Source organism: Colossoma macropomum, unplaced genomic scaffold, assembly GCF_904425465.1.
Source record: "Colossoma macropomum unplaced genomic scaffold, Colossoma_macropomum, whole genome shotgun sequence".
In the NCBI taxonomy this organism is placed as follows: domain Eukaryota; kingdom Metazoa; phylum Chordata; class Actinopteri; order Characiformes; family Serrasalmidae; genus Colossoma; species Colossoma macropomum.
The window spans coordinates 19,920,081-19,941,182 of record NW_023494806.1 but is presented as its reverse complement, the minus strand read 5'-3'; the positions used below and the strand labels follow the sequence as shown (position 1 = coordinate 19,941,182).

The following is a 21,102-nucleotide window of genomic DNA, read 5'->3' as shown; positions in this document are numbered from 1 at the left end:
CGTGTTGCTGGCAGCTAATTCAAACATTTCAACATATATTTTTCAGACATCAAAAAAATGATCAGTTTCAATATTGAATATATTGTCTTTGTACTATTTTCTATTAAATATAGTGTTTAAATGATTTGCACATCATTGCATTCTGTTTTTGTTTACATTTTGCACAGTGTCCCATTTTTTTAGGAAACAGGGTTATATAATGTTAAATTTAACTTGGTAAATTTGTTGTGTAATATTAAAGTTTTTTTGTGACACATGAAAGCTAGGCCTATTGAAACAATAAGTCACAAATTGACTGAATTGTAAGCACTTGTTTAACTACTTGTCAAGCATATTCATGCAGATAGGATATTTAAGACTTGTTTAACTACTTGTCAAGGCTGTTCAAGGTAGCATAATCTGTTTTTTGGGAACCAGCACATAACACTTCACAATCAATTGGTCCCTAAGTGAATCAACATTTCTTTGTGAACACAAATTTCTACAATACTCTTGGCTATCTGTGTCTGTTTCTGAGACCGGCGTCCTTAGACTGGTGCTTTCAGAAGCATGTACAAAGTAATATAATGAGTAATATAGTTAATGTGTTACTCAGCTAACAGGTTGCTTGCCTGATGGCAGTAAAACGTTATCAAGATTTGCTACAATTAAATTAGCTAGCGGTAGTATTATCATATACTGTAAGTAACTTTAATTTCAAATTCTTTTTGAAAACACTGTGTTCTCTTGGCTAAAGAGGAGAGGGACTGTGAGAGTTCTTTGCAAGTATGGCCATTTTAATTTACGTATGTCTTCTTTTCTCTTAAAAAAATATTTTAGACTACCCGGCTGAGAGGTCAGCGTACTTTGGTAAGAAATCAGATTTCAGTTGAACTGGTTCACAGTTCAATATAAAAAAAAAACAACAAACATGTAAATGATTTTCCACAATTGTACCAGAATACAAATCGTTATGATATGTGTTATGATTGGTTATTTGGTGACACATTTTTACCGGTGCAATACTGTCTTGTCAACTAGGGAGATCATCAGAAGATAATGATGAAGTGCCATCAATCTGGAAAACTGGTGTCTTGCATTTTTGAAAACAAACTGTGGGATCCAAAGACTGTGAATCACAAAGACTACCTCCTCTACCTTCTGTTTGATGAAGAACTTAAGGATCTTTTTTTAATGCTTGGTAAGATTGGGAGTGTTTTGTATTCTTTTTTGATTTGTTAAGATAGTGTGTTGTTTGTATTTCAAATACAGACTGAAATTGTTTGTGAATGTGGATATAATCTGGTTAAAAAAATAACTAATTCAACTTTAGAAAGACAGATTGGTAAGTCTTTAAAGTGTCTTGCTACTATTTGAGTTACAATCAACTAGCCATAGCTGGAATTCATGCCATATTTAAGCTTGGTCGATTGTAAAACTTCAAAGTCCAGCTATGGCATGTGTCTTTATACTAACTTCTGCTGAGCACACAATCCTCTTGAGAGCATTGTTGGCCCAGAAACAAGTTTTCTTTTAAAATATTAGTTTTGCTGTTTTGGTCACATTCAAACTGTAGAGGTATGTGCTGATTTTACATATACAGACTCAAATATTTCACCTGCAACTTGAATTTAAGGTTCCTTTATTAATGCAAGGTGTTTTGCAGGTGATGTAGTAACAGGTTTGCTGCAGATTTTCAGATAATCAGCTTCCTTCTCAAGCGCCTCTTCCAGTCAGTAACAAATTTCATGTTGACATACTGAATGTCCTAAATGTATTTTTAATTATTGGCTCAGGATATATTTTATAGGCAGATTCTGTTTGCACTCTGTAGTAAATACTAATGTATATAATCTACACCTGGATGAATATACCAGTGGATTTTGTTTACACCCTGGTCTAAACAGAAATGTGTGCTATTTGCACCCATCTGTGATTCAGTGGTGTAATGGTGACCTACACAGATATTTGCCAGAACCACCAGTGCAAAGACATGATTAGCAAGCTCTTAGTTAAGTTAGCTACTTACTGAATCCAGGTTTTACACAGCTATCTCGGTTCACCAGAAGGACTGCAAAGACACAACTAACAAGCTGTCAGCTAGGTTAGCTAGCACTAGCTCGAACCTTGGACAACTACCTCACTTGCCAGAACCACTACTGCAGACATTGCACGGTCTGTCAAACTGTTAACTAAGTTAGTGGGTAGATAATGCTAGCCCTAACCTATGTATCACATAGACTAATAAAACTGCTTACATTATTTGTTTACAATGGCTTGATGAGTCTCAGCACAAATATTAGCCACAGGACCACACTGCAAAAATTGATATCTTAGCGAGTGAAAACATCTTAAATGTAGTCAAAATGTCTAATATGTTTTAGTTTAATTGTTGTAAGAATACTATAAGATTATTTAACTTATTTTGAGAGTTTTTTATTTGTTTTAAGTAATTTGATCTGGTGAAAGTGTTTTATTCTGTTGGCAGAACATTTTACTTGTTTCAGAAAATAAGGAAGATAATTTTGCATATATGAAGAAATAGTGCTTGAAACAAATAAAATAATATCATCAGATCATAAGATAAAATTACTTAAATCAAGTATAATATGTCTAGAAATAATCTTAAGTTAAATAATCTTGTAATATTCTTACAATTTCATAATGAGAAATGTTAGATAAATTGACTAGATGTAAGAAGATTTGACTTGCTAAAATACAGTTTTTGCAGTGTACTATCATTACTAACAATATAAATTCCTATCCACTTACCTCTGAATGTTTTATTTAACGAAGTTAGCTAGCCAAATAAAGTTATTTGTTCATAATGATTGATGAGTCTTAGCACAGACTTCGGCTACAGGACTTACTAGCTACAGCTATTAATAGCATTACTAATTTTGGCCAGTTTATGCTAGCACCTACAACCCCATTTCCAAAAAAGTCAGGATGCTGTGCAAAATGTAAGTAAAAACAAAATGCAATGATGTGCAAATCATTTAAACCCTTTATTTACTTGAAAATAATACAAAGACAACATATCAGATGTTGAAACTGAGAAATTTTATTGTCTTTTGAAAAATATTTGCCCATTTTAAATTTGATGTCAATAGCACACTACAAAAAAGTTGTGATGGGGCAACCAAAGGCTGGTAAAGTTTTGTAATGCTAAAAAAACACCTGGTGCTTGATTGGCAACAGGTTAGTAACATGATTGGGTATAGAAAGAGTCTTTCAGAAGCAAAGATGAAGAGGGGTTCACCACTCTGTGAAAGACTGCACCATCAAATAGTGCAGCAATTCAAGAATAAAGTTTCTCAACATAAAACAGCAAATAAGTTTGTTTTTTGTCATCTACAGTGCATAGTAACGTTAAAAGATTCAGAGAATCTGGAGAAAAGTCTGTACGCAAGAGACAAGAAACCGTTAAAAAAACATTTGCTGGCCGTGATTGTTTGGGTCCTCAGGCGGCACTGCATTTGAAACAGACACAATTCTGTAGAGGAAATCACTGCATGAGCTCAGAAACACTTCTGAAAAACACTGTCTCTGAAAACAGTTCATCACTGCATCCACAAATGCAAGTTAAAGCTCTGAAACCATATATAAACAGGATCCAGAAACGCCGCCGCCTTCTCTGGGCCCAAGCTAATTTAAAATGGACTGAAGTGAAGCGGTAAAGTGTCCTGTGGTCCGACAAATTGACATTTGAAATTCTTTTTGGAAATCATGGACACTGTGTCCTCTGGGCTAAAGACCACTCAGCTTGTTGTCAGTGCACAGTTCTAAAGCCAGTATTCATGCTGGTATAGGGGTGCTTTAGGGCACATGGCATGGGTGACGTGCACATCTGTGAAGGCACCATTAATGCTGAATGATATATACATGTTTTGGCAACATATGCTGCCATCCAGATGACGTGTTTTGCAGGAAAGGTCTTGATTATTTCAGCAAGACAATGTCAAACCACATTCTACATGTATTATAACAGCATGGCTCCGTATTAAAAGAGTCCGGGTGCTAAACTGGCCTGCCTGCAGTCCAGACCTGTCACCACTATAAGCATTTGGCACATTATTAAATGAAAATGTGACAAATAAACCCCTGAACTGTTGACCATCTGAAATCCTGTATTAAACAAGAACAGGACAACATTTCACTTTCAAAACTACAGCAGTGTCTCCTCAGTTCCCAAACGCTTACAGAGTGCTGTTAAAAGTGACGAAACACAGTGGTAAACATGCCCCCGTCCCAACGTTTTTGGAACGTGTTGTTGGCATTAAATTCAAAATGGGCATATATTTTTCAAAAACAATAAAATTTCTCAGTTGAAAACATTTGATATGTTGTTTGATATACTGTTTGAAACCTGCACCTTTTCTGCTGCTCTCACAAAACTCTTGCGAAGTAGCCGTTAGCAGATGTGCAAATAGTTGTACCTGGGTATAAATAGACACTCTCTATTGGGTTTATCATCATGTATTAGATTAGGGCCAGATAGCAAAAATAATAACACTGTAAAAGAATTTAGATGTGAAGCATCTCATGGACCTGGCCTACGTTACTAACTTCGGGCTGATAATGGATATTATCAAATATTGTGATAATAAGTGCTGATATTCTTTTCATGTAACATGTTTTTTTTTGTTTTTTTATTTTTTCACCTTTATTTATTCTTCCCATTTGTGCAGTCATTCTAATCTTTATTCATTCAAAAATCTGTACAATAGAAAAGCACCACCAACTTATTAACTACATACATACATACTTTGAATGGTTATCTTGGAAAGATTAAAATGCAGATTTCTTGGTCTGGCAGAGAATGCAAATAAAACAGATCAACTCTGGTTCATGAGATCTTCTCTCTGGTAGAAAGTAAAAGTAGAAGAAAAAAAAAGTTGAAGAGTGCCAATTGGCAATATCACCAACCAAACAAAGTCAAGAACCACTGGCTGTTTACAGTGTTACATGCCGTTTGTTCAGAATATAGTTATTATAATAAATTATCAAGTAGATCACAGCTAGTACTTATATGGTTATCATATTACCATCAGGGAAAATGCAGACATATAGTTTAACACACACATGTGGTACTGCATAACTGAATGGGTCATAACGATATTGTTTAGCGCAAAAATTATGCAGACGATACATTTTCATTATCATCCGAGCTTACTTGGAAAAGCTTACTTGAGTGAAGACAATCAAGTGAAACTGCTGTCCAGTTTGGCCAGTTTAAGGCCATTTGCCTTTGACCAAGATGCAATATCTTTTTTACCCACACCTACTTCACAATACCAGTTGTCTACAAACGACCAGCATGCTTTGTTTCAAACACTTATTACATCTTATTTGCAGCTCTCACAAGTACAGCGAGAGATCACTCAATCTATAACTTCTTGAAATGCCTTTGCCTACTCCCTTGCAGAGAAACAAAAGCAGACACACAAAGACTATGTGGCGCACCTCTCAGCAAAAGCCCAGAAGCTAATAGAGGGAGCTTACATGTTGATGGAGCAGTTGATTGAGGAGATTGTGAACAAGTCAATACCATGCAACCTAATGAAAGACATAATTGAAAGGAAACAATATGTCAACAGTGACATACTAGGTAAGTTGTAAAACTTTGCAAACTTTGTACGTTGTATGAACATGCTAGTAAGTATGCTTACTCTTTCGTTCGTGAGTTGTTTATAGACTTCTTTTATGTCCTCACAAAGGGCTGAATATGATTTGAAATGCTTAATCATTCTACATATGCATCTTGTTGCCATCCACTATCCTGACTCACATGCAAATGAAGGGCATGGTTTGTCAAAAAATCTAATTTACATAATTTTCCCTTTAGCCCAGATGTAGATGATCAGCAAAGATATGTTTGGTTTTGCTTCTTATATATGTAGCTATAATGCTAACGTTGCTAACAAACACAAAGTCAATAGTCACCCAAATCTTTTCTGTAATTTGGGTTGGCCAAATAGAATTTTAAAGTCTTTGAACACTCTTACAACAATCAAGTTTGACATGTTTTTAGTCATTTCTCTGATAGAACAGATGCACTTCCATTTTAATAGGTGTTTCAGTCCAGCTGCACTAGGAAAGCATCTTACATCCGTCAGAACACAAAAACACTGCACAGGAGCTACAAGGCTAATGTAGTTAACAACTAATGGAAGTTTATACTGCACCAATTAGAATGGTGCTAACTGCATGCCTAAGTCATTGCACATTTGCCTCAAACTATGTGGAGTTGTTCAGTATCTCTAATAGACTTGATTTTGTGATTTCAGACACTGTATGTCACACTGTTTTCTATAAATATGATAAAACCTCATAGTTTCAATGTGAAACTACAGAAGCGACTATTTGGAATCAGTGAAAAAATTGGTACATTTGTTTGAAAAAGAATGAAAAGCAGAGTCGAATGGATTGTGGACGAGGGTTCTATAGTTTGAGACCTATGAAGATAAAAGATATTATGGCTTGCTAACTTCCAGACAAAACTGTAACTGTGTAGTGGTGTTGATGTTGGCAGCAAAGTTGATGTTGCTTTTTATCCTATTCTCTAGGGCGAAACAAAGACAGATGGAAAAATGGATTAGAAGATGCAGAAGAAGATTTTCATTCATTTGAAGAAAGGAAAAGAAAAGTAAGGGCACTCTATGATCTCAGCCAAGGCATGTCAGGTATGGTGTCTTTTTGCTTGCTTGTTCATACTTGCAATGTTTCATTTTAACGTATTATTCAGTTTCTTTATAAGCGTCCCTCTGAGTTACACAAAAATCTGTGTGTCCAAGCTGATGATAAATGCCGAAAAATTTTTAACTTTATTCAATTTTTAACTTTATTTTTAAATTACAGTAAACTTTATTGACGCAAAATAAAGAGAGATATGTATAAATGCACATTGTTCTATGTTGACACAGTAGTGAAAACTTTGAATAGCCTTTAAACACCACTTATGTTAAGTGTATCAATGATTGACAAAAACAAGTGATAATAAAGTTTGAATAGCTGGTTTGTTCTGGTTTGTTTTTTTCAGTTGACATGAAACTGCTGGACTCTACTTTAAAAATAGACTTGGCCAGGGAGGAACGTTCACTGAAAACTGTTAAGAATATGTTGATCAGTGAAGAACCTGAATCAGACAGTGATAGTGACACCTATTTAATCAATATTCAGATGTTTGAAAAGATTGATGTGTTATCAAAAAGCACACACTTCAAAGAAATGTGGAGGGAGACCACAAAACAAGTCAAGGACACTGACTTTGAAAATGTCACATTCATTCCATTGGACCAAGTACACCGCAGAATTTTCAAACCCACATTTGAAGAATATAGAAAATCTTATGAAGGACTGAAGGATCTCTCAATAAGTCTGAGTGACCTGGAAGATAAATTTGGCAAATTCATTAAGAACAGCATGCAAAAGGAGCTGAAGACAATGGCAGCTGTTTTCAGTGAAGAAGCCAAGCCTACCTGGATTGAAAGAACATATGCACACATCAAACGCTACAGAGAGCTTCAGTCTGTGGAAGAAAATGCAAACGTGATCCGTGTCTTAAAAGATCACCTGGGTCTTTGTGGACACTTTGGAGGCATTGATGATCTTGGGGTATGTTTTAACTTTCTTTATTGAATTGCTGTACAAGAAAAAGATTCAGTATACGCATCAGTACGTCCATCTAATATCTAACACTGTATGAGAGGTAGATAAGTGTATGTGCTGTGTATTCTTTATTTTAAGGTTTTCCAAAACCTGTGATGATTAATTGAAAACAGGCAAATGCTCTTTAGGACTCAAAACACAGGCAGACAAATCTCAGATTTATCTTTCAGCACAGACCAAAACCAAGTAAAGAACCAAAAATTTAGGAAACATTTTGAAAATTGAATAGTCTCCACTTAAATCCACATTTACTTGCACTCTAGTTATTTTTGCTTGCAAAATACCAAAAAACTTTTCTTTTGATTATCTGAGATAAAACATTGTAGATGCCTTTTTTTGTTTGGGAGTACATTTGTAGGGTTATTATTATTGTACTTGTGCATTTTTTCCACATTTGGCATTTAACTAGCATATGAATGCTCTTTGAACGCTTCTAAGTTTTAGTTATATTGTAAGGGAGAAAATAATGATAATATGTTTTTAAAAGGAATTGTTGACCTCAATAGCAAGATATTTGTGATTGCATAGCTTAAGAATACCAAACTAATGAACAGTGTTTCATGGTATTGGCATAATTTTGGAGGGTGTTGTATGTAAAACGAGTCCACTCTTTAGACAGTCCATATTTTTGGTCTGTTCCATCTCCTATCACATCTAACCAGTCTTGCGGTAGTTACTCAAACAAATTATTAATTTTTTTTCTCAAATCGTAATGTGATTACTGATTTTTCCTGGAAAAGTAATACCACTGCTCGCTACTTTACATAAAAATGATGAACGACTGATGCTGACACCTACAAACTAGCCTCCCGAAATGGTTACTTGCCTAAAAAAACAAAAATCTTTATGAATGAAATGATGGTTCAATAGATTAATCACACAGTACACAGTGCTCCCCACGCTTGCAATGTGCTGCTCACATTCATGCCTTGAAGTCGTGAAATCAGCTGTTGCAGATAGAACATGTACAGGCAAATGATGTACAGGACAGACACACAATCAGCATAAAAACTGATGATTTGCGTATAAATAATATTGCTCACTTGGAGCAGTGTTCCCCAATTCCTGGAAGTACACAGCCCTGCACATTATAGTGCTTCCCCTGCTCCCAACACACCTGATCCAACAGTCTGCCGATTAACAAGCCCTTACTGAGTTAAAATGGGAAAGTGCATAAAGGTAGTGTTATAGTCCTCAAGTCCAGTTTCAGTCTCAAGACCAGTCTTGTCTTGGGGTTAGGTGGACTCGGAAATTGTTGTTGGGACCAGCCAAGTACGATGCCTCTGTCTGAGGTAACTGGAAGCTGGTCCACACCAACAACCACAACATCTTCCACAGATTTAACTGACTTCTTTTTCTGACTCACCTAATGAGAAGGCTGCTTTGACATCTACCGAGTGCTGAATGTCAGACTGAAGAGAGGGAAGTTGCAAACAGAATTCTGGCTCAGTTTGACAGGTTTAGATATATATACATTATTTTTAGTCTCTGAGTGATGGTGTAAATTGTTGAGTTTCAAAGGTTTCTTTGAAAGGACCTCTAAGCAAAAAGGACAGAGCTGTACAGTACAGTACAGATGATGTGAAGCCCACCTGGACTGTATATATATATATATATATATATATATATATATATATATATATATATATATATATATATAACAAACATTGGCATCCTGGTAATCATGAGCAAAATGAGCTGTAAAAATATTCTTAATTACTTATTCTTTTTGATCTTTCATTTAAAATTTTAGCAAAAATCTAACCTTTATTTAATGTATAACGATTGAAGGAAAAAATTAAATCTTGTCATCAAAAAAAAATTCTTGAATCTCAGTTATTGGCACTTCTAGAAATTCTTAAGCGTGAAATCTAACTGAAGTTAAAAGTGAACTGAAGATGGTGAATTGCAGACATTAGTTAGGTCTTGGTTTCAGAATGTCTCCTAAACCACAATAAAACACCCCCTACAATGCTGTGAAAGAGTATTTGCCCCTCACCTGATTTCATCTATTTTTGCTAATCTGTTACATTTACATGTTTCAGATCACAGATCATCCAATGAATTTTAATGTAAGATAAAGTCAGCACGAGTAAACACAAAATGCAGCTTTTAAATGATCATTTAATTTATTGACGATAAAGGTTTATTTAAAACCTATGTAACCCATGTGAAAAAGTAATTGCCCCCTAAACCTAACCACTGGATGTGCCACCCTTGGCAATAACAACTGCATTTAGATGTTTGAGACCACTCTTCTGTGCAGAATTGTTTTAATTTGGCTACAATAGAGACTTTTTGAGCATGAACTGCCTCTTTAAGGTCTTACCACAGCAACTCAATGGGATTTAAGTCAGGACTTTGACTCTGCCACTCTAAAACCTTCATTTTGTTTATTTTTAGCCATTAAGTTGGACTTGCTTGTGTGTTTTGGGTCATTGTCCTGCCCAACTGTGCTTTAGGTCACAAACTGACAGGCGGGCATTCTTCTTCAGGATTTTCTGATAGAGAGCATAATTTATGGTTCCTTTGGCTATGACAAGTCGTCCAGGTCCTGCAGACACAAAGCAGCCCCAGACTATCACACTACCACCACCACCATGTTTGATTGACTGTTGGTATGATGTTCTTTTGGTGGAATGCATTTTTAGCTTTATCCCAGATGTAACGGGACCCATGTCTTCCAAAAAGTTCCTGCTTTGACTCATCAGTCCAGAGAATATGATCCCAAAAGTCTTGGGGGTCATCTGGATGTTTTTTGGCAAATACAAGACAAGCTTTGTGTTCTTTTTGGTCAGCAGTGGTTTGTGCTTTGCCACTCTCCCAGGGATGCCATTTTTGTCCTGTGTCTTTCTCATTGTGGATTTGTGTACGTTGACCTTAACCGAGGGAAGTGAGGCCTTCAGTTCTTTAGACGTTCATATCGGTTCTTTTTTGACCTCCTGAATGAGTCATGGATGTGCTCTTGGTGAAATTTTGGTAGGCCGGCCACTCCTGGGAGGGTTCACCACTGTTCCAAGTTTCATTTGTAGATAATGGCTCTCACTGTGGTTCACTGGCATTCCAGAGCATTAGCATTGGCATTGTAACCCTTTCCAGGCTGGTAGATTTCGCTGACTTTATTTCACATCTGTATTTCAATCTCTTTAGAACATGGCATCATGTGCTGCTTTTTTAGACCTTCTTGCCAGGCAGGTTCTATTTAAGTGATGTTTAGTTTCAACAGGTCTGACAGTAATCATGCCTGGGTGTGGCTAGTCAACCTGAACCCAATAGTCAATTGGTTAACTAGTTGATTTAGTAGGGCACCATTACTTTTTCATATAGGGCCAGGTAGGGCTGAACAGCACTTTTCAACACAGTATTTTGTGTTTACATGGGTTATATTAAAAGTAGTTTGATAATCTGAAACATCCAAGTGTGACAAATATGCAAAAATAGAAGAAATTGGGATAGGGCCAGATACTTCTTCACAGCACTGTATATAACCACAAGTTGTTTGGGGGTTGATTGCCAGAAGAAAGCCTCTGTTGTCAAGGACCAACATATTCAAGCTCCTACAGTTACTGAAACTCCTACAGTTACTGGAATCCAAATGTTACTGGAACTTTTAGTGGGAACGTGTTCCATGGTCAGATTAGACCAAAATAGAGGCTTTTAGCAACAAACACCAGAGGTGAGTTTGACGTGGAGAAATAGCCATGCAGAAAGTAGCTCTTCTGCACTGTGAAATATTGTGGTGGATCTGTGATGTTTTGGGGCTGTTTTTCTTCCAAGGGCCCTGGACAATTTATTCAGATACATGGTATCACAGACTCCAAGTACCAGCAGAAATGAAATCAAAACCAGGAAGCTTAAACTGGGCTGTGATTTGGATCTTCCAGCAAGACCATGATTAAATGCATGCCTCAAAATCAACACAAAAATGGTTCACTGATCACAGATTTTTTGTTCTCATGTTTTGAGAACATGGCCACCCCAGTCCTAAAAGTCTTGTTCTTGACTCAGACTCAATGTGTCCCAGTCTTGGCCTTGACTCGGCCTCATATCTAGTGGTCTTACACAAGGGCAGTGTGCCTCCAGAACCAGGGTTGGAAAACACTTACTTAAAGACATATGAGTAAAGTAAGTAACTAAATTCTTAGTAACTGTAATGTGATTACAGTAACCTGCAAAGCCATACAGTAGCTTGTTGCAGAAAATAGTAATCATTTTACTGTTGCATGTTACTTTGTACTGCAATTTCTTCAGCACTGCATCTAACACACATAGTATGCAAAATATTTGCTCTTAGGAGCTAGAAAAGAGCATAGTGGACTGTGTGGGGGGTAAACTGTCAATAGAAGCGTAACAGTAACATTTATTCATATTAACAGCAAAAGGACCACAAGTGCTTGCGTGATCTCACTGAAGATGTGTGCAGAGTTGGAGAAACTGTGAAGAATATTCCAACACATGTAATCTCTTTTCTGAAAGAATTTGATAAATGTGTCACAAGAGGATTCATCACCTGGATTAAAGAGATCATAAAAGGTAAATTATTTTTCATGTTCATTAGGGTAGACATTTAATTATCACTGTTTCATTAGCCATCTGTCAGGTGTTCTCACAATTAATAAATCATTGCTGTTGGAACATAGGTAAAAACATTACTAATTTTCAATGTAAGTTAATGTAACAATGTAATTTTCAATCATGTAAAAAAAATTTAAATGACAAAAAAGGAGATACAGTACCAGGTTTGGTGCTGACAGCAACGAGCTAGGTCAATCACGATATGACTGGTCATGCATGGTAGTTGCTTTGTTAATAGTCTGATATACAATGAAAGTCCTCTGTGTGGAATGGGAAATACCTAATCTGAAATACTGAAATCTGTCACATATTAACTTAATTAAGAGTTATTTTATGTTCTTTTCTTTTTTTAAGACACTGGAGAGCTAACTGCATTTGTGGAGCTTGCATCTATTTCTGCTGGAGAGAATGCCATGGACATTGGAAAAGTGTGCTGCTTCAGAGATGCAATATCTGCCTGTACACCATTAATATATCAGCTCACTGAGAAATCTGGAATTCAGGACCTCTTACAAGCTATCTCTGAGATAAAACCAGCTCTAGAAAGTGATAAAAAGCTTGAAGATAAACTGGTAAGTGATGTGGCTAAAAAGCCTGAACAGAACATTCTCTGGGGCTCTGACGGTAAATCTATGGCTCTTATACAAGGAAGTAATCAAATAAAATATAAGCATTTTCTAAAACAGTCGTATGTGCTTTTGACAGTGTTAAGTGCTTCTGAAATGTAAAAATGTATTATTTTTTTATATCCCTACAACATGTAGTTGCAGCCAGATGATGCCAGCACTACCTCTTTGAACGTCTTTAGAGCCTGTTGTATAAGAAAATTATTTGGCTTTAACACTTTCTGGTCATTGTGTAATCTCATATGTGCCTTAGTTATGAGTTTTGTTTCACTATGAGGAAAGGGCACAAATGGTTGCTAATGTAAGGCTTTTGAGGCTTTAAGGAAACAATAAGTTACCTTACAAGACCTATTGAATCTTAAAAACTGTATTTTTAATGTTATGCAGTGGTAGTTTTCCTTAGATTATGGTAAGTGGTGTACCTGTACATTTAGATGTTTGGTTGTGTGATTTTCTGATGTCCTTAATGAAATATGGAAAACCTGTTCTTTCAAGTGTTTTTAATTTAGAACAACTCAACATACGTATTGTAACATATGTATTGCTCTGTATAAATTATAAATGTAATACAATTACGCTTATTACAGAGGGACTCCTGTAATAACAGTGAGTGGCTCAAGATAGCCTATGAGACACATGGGTCTGTTGAGAGGTCATCTTTGCGTCAGGCCACGGACATAAATGAAAGTGGTATTTACATCATTAAAAGACCATCTGGAGCACAATCAAAGGTAAAGACAACAAATGTTTTTAATGCACCTTTCTAGTTTTCAAGAGTCTGTGCGAGGATACATCCCACTGAAGCTGGTAGTTGACTGAAAATGGAAGGGAGTATTTGTATTCTGCTGTAGATCCCTCTTTTGGAAGATCTTTACTTAAGTGTTACTCAAGTGTACTTCTTACAATTTCATTTAAACCTTAAACTATGCTTGTTACAAATCTCAAAGAACTTTTTAATTTTTTACTGTTGACAATCAGTAGTGTCAGTCCATCAGTGGTCACAGAACGCTGCCCACAGGACGCTGTTGGCTGGATATTTTTGGTTGGTGGACTATTCTCAGTCCAGCAGTAACACTGAGCTGTTTAAAAACTCCAGCAGCATTGCTGTGTCTGATCCACTCAGACCAGCGCAACACACACTGACACACCACCAGCACGTCAGTGTTACTGCAGTGCTGAGAATTATCCACCACCCAAATAGTACCTGCTCTGTGGTGGTCCTGACCACTGAAGAACAGGGTAAAAGTGGGTTAAGAAAGTATGCAGAGAAACAGATGCACTACAGTCTGTAATTGTAGAACTACAAAAGGCTCCTATATGGTAAGTGGAGCTGATAAAATGGACAATGAGTGTAGAAACAAGCTAGGTGAAAAAAGTGAGCAGCGAGTGTATATTCACCTAAAACTTTGAAGCTGTAATAATTTTTTGAACTCGTTCACTTAGTTCTTTTTTAAATAAAAAAAAAAATAATTATAGAATTAGTTTTTTAATAGAATTTAATGTGAATGAAAATAAATGAGAAATTTTACCAAAACAAAGATGGGGCATTCTGAATGATTTGCTGGATATACTGATCAAGACTTATTCTCTTTTTAAGGTTACTCTGGAAAACTGCATCACTTTAAGGTGCAAAGAAAGTTCATTTGAAGGAAAAGAAGAAAAACACAAAACATATAGCTTGGCTGAGCTTAAAGAATTGCAAAACAAACTAATGCTAATTACAGCCAGTGCTGAAAACCGAGAGGATGAAATCACGACTTATGTCGAGGTAAGAGTGATCGTTGTGATTATTGTGCACTCCAGTAGGTAAAACCATAGTGCTGTACAAATAAATTCCTTATTTCCAATAAAAAAGAGCAGGGTACATTTAAATGTGTATTTTTCCTTATCATTTAGATGTCTTTTATTATCATCTTTTTTGTGATGGACAGCATTGTATAGTGTTGTATTGTTTACTGCTAATAGCTACATAAGTTATGAAAAAAAAGTAATATTTGTAACAATTGTACTTACACGTGCACTTTTTCCTAGGTTTTAGAGCATGTAATAAATGTGGGAAAGTCATTCCTTGAGCTCCGCGATGCTGGACATATTCTGTTTCAGGACTGGGAGATGTCAGCATACTGCCAGCGGATACATGATGTGAAAATCTGGGTGAAATTTGATATTACGAATGTGGAAATCAAAGGACACAGACCACTGCTTGAGGAGTTGAAAGGGCTTTGTGAAAGCATGAGAGGTTGTCTCTCTGAATGGTTGAAGTACATGGAGCAGAAAAGGAACACATACTATAACTTGAATCATTTCACAGCAAAACAGCTGGTGTATCTGTGTTGCTCTGTGGCAGCATCGCAGAAAGAAGAGAAAATCAGTGCCAATCTCCTTAACATGCTGTCCATCATGAAAGAAAACATTGAAGAAACTGATGTACGGAATGCACTCACTAAAGCACTCCAAACTCCACTTGAAAGCGGTGGATCACAAGCATCACTTGAGCTCAAGAAATTCCTTAATGATTTTCCAGACATGATTGAATATTTCCTTGAAAGTGGCTTCACTGAGGAAGAGACCAAAGCAGCAATAATGTTTTGCGAAGAAGAAAAGCAAGCATCAGAAGGATTTGGAGACTCTGAGGTCACTGAGGAGTATCGAGATGCAGTAATGGACTGTATTTATACAAATCAAAATGATGAAGAGTGGGTCCAAGAATGGTGTGAAAAGTATGAGAAAACAAAAGATAATGTTCTTAAAACTCAAATGAAATTCAAAGGTGGACAAGCAGCAGATGAACAGTCGTTTACATTGACAGAGGAAGAGATTGCAGCAGTGTTTGAAAACCTGAAAAACTCTGATGAGAAGATTGTAATGCTTTGGAAAACATACCACAACAAACTTTCAGGACTTGTATCGGACAAGTTTGTGGACTTGGATGTGCTGGGGGAAATGATGAACCATCTTGCTAAATCTTCAGAAGTTACTGTGAAAAGAAAACTGCCATTCAGCTTGGAGGGGGGTAATCCTAACCTGATCTCCTGTAAAGACTTTGAAATACTTCCACTTTGCCTTTCACTGTACAATGATCATGAACAGCCTCTGCCAACCTATGATGAAATTCTGATCTGCACACCTGACACGACTGCAGAAGAGGTGGAACTGATAATCAGAAGAGCTGTGCAGCCTGGCAGCCCACATGAGAAAATCTACTCTTTACTGAATGCCGACAAACTGAATCACGATGTGTCCAGAAAATTTGAGTCCATTTTCTACAAGTTATCTAAAAATCAAGGAGGCACATGTTCAAGTGATTACCGTTTAGTCATTTTCTGTGACTCAAAGGCTCATCACAGTTACGTTGCCACTGCTTTTGATGTTTTTAAAAGAACGATTGCTGAGAGCCCAAACCGAAATGAGCAGATTAAGCAGTATCTCAGATACAAGCATCAAATATCCTCTGAAGCTGAGACAGGATTCACAAAATTGCACAGCTCTGAGCAATTTCAGTTGAGGACAAAAGTGGTTTTCTCAGAGCATGCTGGCATGGGTAAGACTTCTGATTCACTGAACTAGCTATTTTGTGTCTAAAATGAACATGCATCATGCACTCCACTAATGCTTTAAGTGATTGTGCTGAGAAGCAGCTTTGAATTTTCTGACTGTTTAGCCTACAATTAACTAAAATGATCTCATATGTAAAATGTGAGTCAGCCAAATAAACACGACAGGTGGCAGATGAGAAAAAATGCCTTGTTTTAATCCCTCCAATTGAGTGACGCTGCCTTTTATCTTATCGAAGCGATGTGTTCTCTGCATCATTTTTTCATGCTTGTGCTTTTCTCTTCATCATGTACTTTCCAGTTTTCTAGATTTACATAGGAACTTTCTAAACATTTGCCATTTAACTTCATTCTATTCTAGTGTAAGTGTTAATGTGTTAATTCTACATTTCTAACAGGAAAATCACTGTATGTGAAAAACCTCGTCAGAGTATCTGAAGAGAACCTTAAAAGCGAAGGGTTTACTCACACAACTATACGGATAAGTGAGTCACAACTGAGGACTGAAGACATTGTCAGGAAGCTGCAGCAGTATGAGGACAGTCCCATGGACAAAGTCCCAAGAATCTTTCACTTTGACGTCCCCCCTGTGGTTGGTATTTTTTCACCTCTTGGTGTACGAATAGTTCAATTGCTTGCTTGGTGTTTTTCTCAAATAGTTGTGAATAGTTGAGTTTCTTATAAATGATCTAAAAACTGCTGAAGTTATGCTTTTTACCCATTTGCCATATCAGCTTCTTGGTTTCTCTTGCACAGTCACATTTAAAAAGAAAGACCTTTGTACATTGTCAAAGTTTTAAGAAATTTGTCATACAGCATGAGAATGATCAATGACTAATTAAGCCATTTATCATAATATCAGGTTTTCAAAAGTAAATATCCTTAACTTGATATATTTGCATAATTCTGTTTTTCAGGTGACTAAAGGACTGTACACATTCCTTCTCCAGTTGTTTGTTCTGAGATGTTTCCAGAACCCAGATGGTTTCATATGGAGGTGCAATGACTCACATATTTACTTGGCGGAATACACAAAAAGAAGGCACAGGGAATGTGATCGGCACAGCTCTGAGGTAACTGTCACAACACATTTCGTTCATTCATTCTGTTAAATGACAGATGACACAGTTACACAGCATTACTGTATAATTTATGTTTAATTAAAAATGACTTAGTAGTGTCCTGACTGAGCTGTCGGTCTACCTCCTGCTTCCACATCTGCAGCTGCGCAGTGGAGTTCTTCTAATGTTACAGCTCAGTGTCCGCACACAGTCAGTGATCTGTTGTTAATAATCCATAATGATAAAGTATTCAGGGTGCAGTTTTGTAATCTGTCTGTCTGCCACAAATTCACCAATGAGAACATTCGGATACCCACCGATGCCATGCAGCGTAAGCCAAGTGTACACCGCTGCGCTAACGACTCAGGCACGAAACATACTTCATGCAAGGATGTGAATGCAGACGCTTCGAGCTACACAGACGGGGTTTCACGTGTAGTTGCTTACGATGCAAGCGTGAGCTCCATTCTGAGCGTCACAGCAAGGGGCGCTAAAACCACAAGCCTGACCATGCGGCCTTGTATTGCCAGTGTGGTTTCTTAACTGCCATAGCAGGTGAGCAATTGAGTCTCACGCAAAGATGGCATAAAAATATGATTAATTATTGCATTTCCAATCCAAGAGTTGAGGTAAAGCAGCTTACTCAGAGAACTTATAGAGATGAGATTTCCCACTGTGCAATGTCTTCCGAGTTTCTCAAACGCTAGAGGGCGCTCCCGAGTGAGTCCAAAATGAATAGGTTGACATGAAGCATTTGAGGAAAATCATAATTTATAAATGCTTAAACATTTTTAATGTAAATGAATACATTCATTTCCTGAACACAGAACAGCATAAAACATTTTAACACTGCTGTTATATTTTTAAGAGCTTTTAAACTCGAGTTATAGAGTTTACTCATTTATGTCCATGAAATCAGTGAGCGCGAACAGCCAGTGAGCTGCTCCGCTTGCCAATCAGTCATCACACTGTAGCATTCGAAATTGTTTATAGGCAGAGCTCTTTGTAGAGGCTGCATTTACATAGCTGCATTTTAATGATTTCACTGTTAAGGGACATTGCACTCATTTACACTAAGAACTACTTAATTCTAAGCAGGTTAGTCAGTGTGGTATCTAAAAAGAATGTACTCACACTAAAAAACATGTGCTCGTACTTGTACTCTGTCTGAAAAAAAAATGGTATCAAAATACCACTAATACAGACTCACCAACATGGACACATCTAAATCTGTTTCACTGCTCAGCTCTGCTAAGTGCAGTTAATCCCTCTTCCTGAAACAGAGTACAGTCGCTGTCCAACTGTCCACTGTCTAAAGGCCGTTAAGGTTGTTACACACTGAGTACAACGCAATTTATATTTTTATTTTTTTAATTTTGCTATGTTGTTCGTAGAATATCTATCACAGAATATCTATCAAAGAATTGTCCTTTTCTCATGAAACAGACAAATGTGACAGTGTGCAGGATGATTTTCCACTTTAGAAAAGCAAAAGGAGAATGGAGAGTTTCTCCACCTCATTTCTGTATGTCTGTAAACCAGTTTAAACTGCTTTTGGAGCTTCTGATCCTTTTAGCTCCAGTTGCTGGTACATATGAGTGTATTAAGGCCTTAATTCATCTTCTTTGCTAGCGCAGCTACATAGAAACTCTGCCCTCACTGTCAGCCTTTCAAAAACGAGGCAAGAGTAATCAGCACAGAGCTTTCTCTATGATTAGCCAATAGCATGGTTTAGTCTTTCTTAGAAATCTATAAATAAATAAATGTATAAATAAATTAATTAATTTTTACTTTTCTGCTACTCATCTATCTATTAACGTCTTGATTCCCTATAATGTAGTGTATCAGTTAATGTATGAAATGTAGAACATATGTCAACAGAATTTGTGATGATTTTTGTGCACATTTTGTGCATTTCAGCAACTATCTAGTCAGCCTGTCTAGTACACACTATCTCTGCAGCAAACAACATTTTCTCCAAATGATAATTCACATTTGTTCTGTATTTGATTAACTCAAAACAAAATAGTAATTGTGGCATGCCCAAAAGGACACCCTTCCTATTGTGTAGCCTCATGAGTTAATTAACTTGTTAGGCCTTAATTAACTTGTTAGGACTGGTTAGGGAGGCAGGACATGTTCAGTGTGTCCCAATTCAGGGGCTGGATCCTTCGAAGGACGCGGTCTGCGAAGGTGTGTCCTTCGAAGGCTGATTACACCCATGAAAGCTGAACTGAAATGAGATGGCAGATTTTCTGTTTGCGTCACAGCACCGCTGTTCTGCCCTTATTGTTGCGCCATGAAACGCCGCTCCTGTCACGTTCTTTTAAAGTTCTTTAAAGATGGAGATGCTTCACTGCCAGCTACTAATGAGATTGGTTTTTTTTTGATATCATTAGCCATTTGCCTCAGTTTAAACCCAATACTTATATTTACATATACTTAAATTATATTTAAAAGTGTCTCTTCAGCCGCCGTTCACTTCTCTGTTGATGCCGCCATGTTCTCAAATCCTTGCCGGCATACAATGAACCTCAGGATGTTGTCGGCTGGCGAAGGATGCACTTTTTGGATCCTTCGTTGCCATGGAAAAGAAGGACACATTGCCACTCGGCCTCATATGAAGGAGCCTTCAAAATGGGACAGCCTAGTCGCGCCGCTGTGACGCAGTCGGCCTTCAAATGCAGCCTCCGAAGGATGCAGCCCCTGAATTGGGACACACTGATTGTCAGTAGGAATTGTCTGCTGATGTCTAATTCCAGAGAAGAGAAAATTGTTTGACTCATCAAATCTTGTGCTAACACACAGCAACTCAATATGGGCTACTCTGAGCAGCTGCCTAAAACTGATCTAAAACTTAATTAAATTGCAGATGTCTGTGAAGCAATTTCTTTTTAAAAAGGCCATAAAATGTTAATACATGTTAATTCAGACAGATTTCAGTCCTATTCGCACTGGGGCAGTATGGCATCTGTTGTTTTGTTCCATCATAAAAAGGAATTGTCTGTCGAACTTGAAATAATGGTGTTTCAAATGGAGTAGCTCAATAAAGCAAGACCTAAAAAAGTCAAAGCGCATTACAGTGCACAACAAATAAAAGCGGAGGTGGTGTTTCACAGTAAGACGTCAACAAGGCTCAAACAAAAAAAACAAAATGAAACTAAAGCACCTGAATTCCAATATGTTTTCTACTTCTGGTGGCAGGGGGCAAGTGCTGAGTGTCTAATGTCAGCCCAGTTAAGGTAACATTGGTAAACACATTGGAAAACTCATGGAAAATTCATTAAAGAGAGGACCGTTTTAGTGAGGTTAAAAACTCATGGAAAAAAAAAAATGGAAAATTAACGCCATACGGAGGAAGTAGTTGTAATAAAGTGGTAATGCTCCAGACTAACACCATCCAATCATCCTAAGGAATATATAAATTGTGCTTGGGACGATGCTAAATCTGTTTTAGGACAACTTCAGGACAATGAAGTTGGATTAAAATTTTAAATCTGTAAAATATAAAGTCATAAAATCACAAATGTGCCAGCTGTTCATGCCAGCTATAAACATAGTAATGTTAAATGCAGAAACCTTTTGACAATAATCCATCAGATATCACCCAGGCATTTAAGACATTGTATCCTACAT

At 37.0% G+C, this 21,102-nt stretch overlaps 1 protein-coding gene across 1 annotated transcript in view; it reads left to right on the top strand.

Annotated features, from left to right (window-relative positions):
• The window catches only part of LOC118827041 (E3 ubiquitin-protein ligase rnf213-alpha-like), an 80,592-nt gene that overhangs the window by 33,780 nt on the left and 25,710 nt on the right, over positions 1 to 21,102 (top strand). Inside the window, exons 25-36 of the mRNA XM_036598254.1 lie at positions 820 to 849; positions 1,021 to 1,180; positions 5,408 to 5,590; positions 6,549 to 6,665; positions 7,022 to 7,596; positions 12,027 to 12,183; positions 12,580 to 12,797; positions 13,439 to 13,582; positions 14,449 to 14,619; positions 14,883 to 16,392; positions 16,804 to 16,997; positions 17,323 to 17,478. Coding sequence (XP_036454147.1) covers positions 820 to 849; positions 1,021 to 1,180; positions 5,408 to 5,590; positions 6,549 to 6,665; positions 7,022 to 7,596; positions 12,027 to 12,183; positions 12,580 to 12,797; positions 13,439 to 13,582; positions 14,449 to 14,619; positions 14,883 to 16,392; positions 16,804 to 16,997; positions 17,323 to 17,478 — 3,615 coding nt within the window. The remainder of the gene's footprint in view (positions 1 to 819; positions 850 to 1,020; positions 1,181 to 5,407; positions 5,591 to 6,548; positions 6,666 to 7,021; positions 7,597 to 12,026; positions 12,184 to 12,579; positions 12,798 to 13,438; positions 13,583 to 14,448; positions 14,620 to 14,882; positions 16,393 to 16,803; positions 16,998 to 17,322; positions 17,479 to 21,102) is intronic.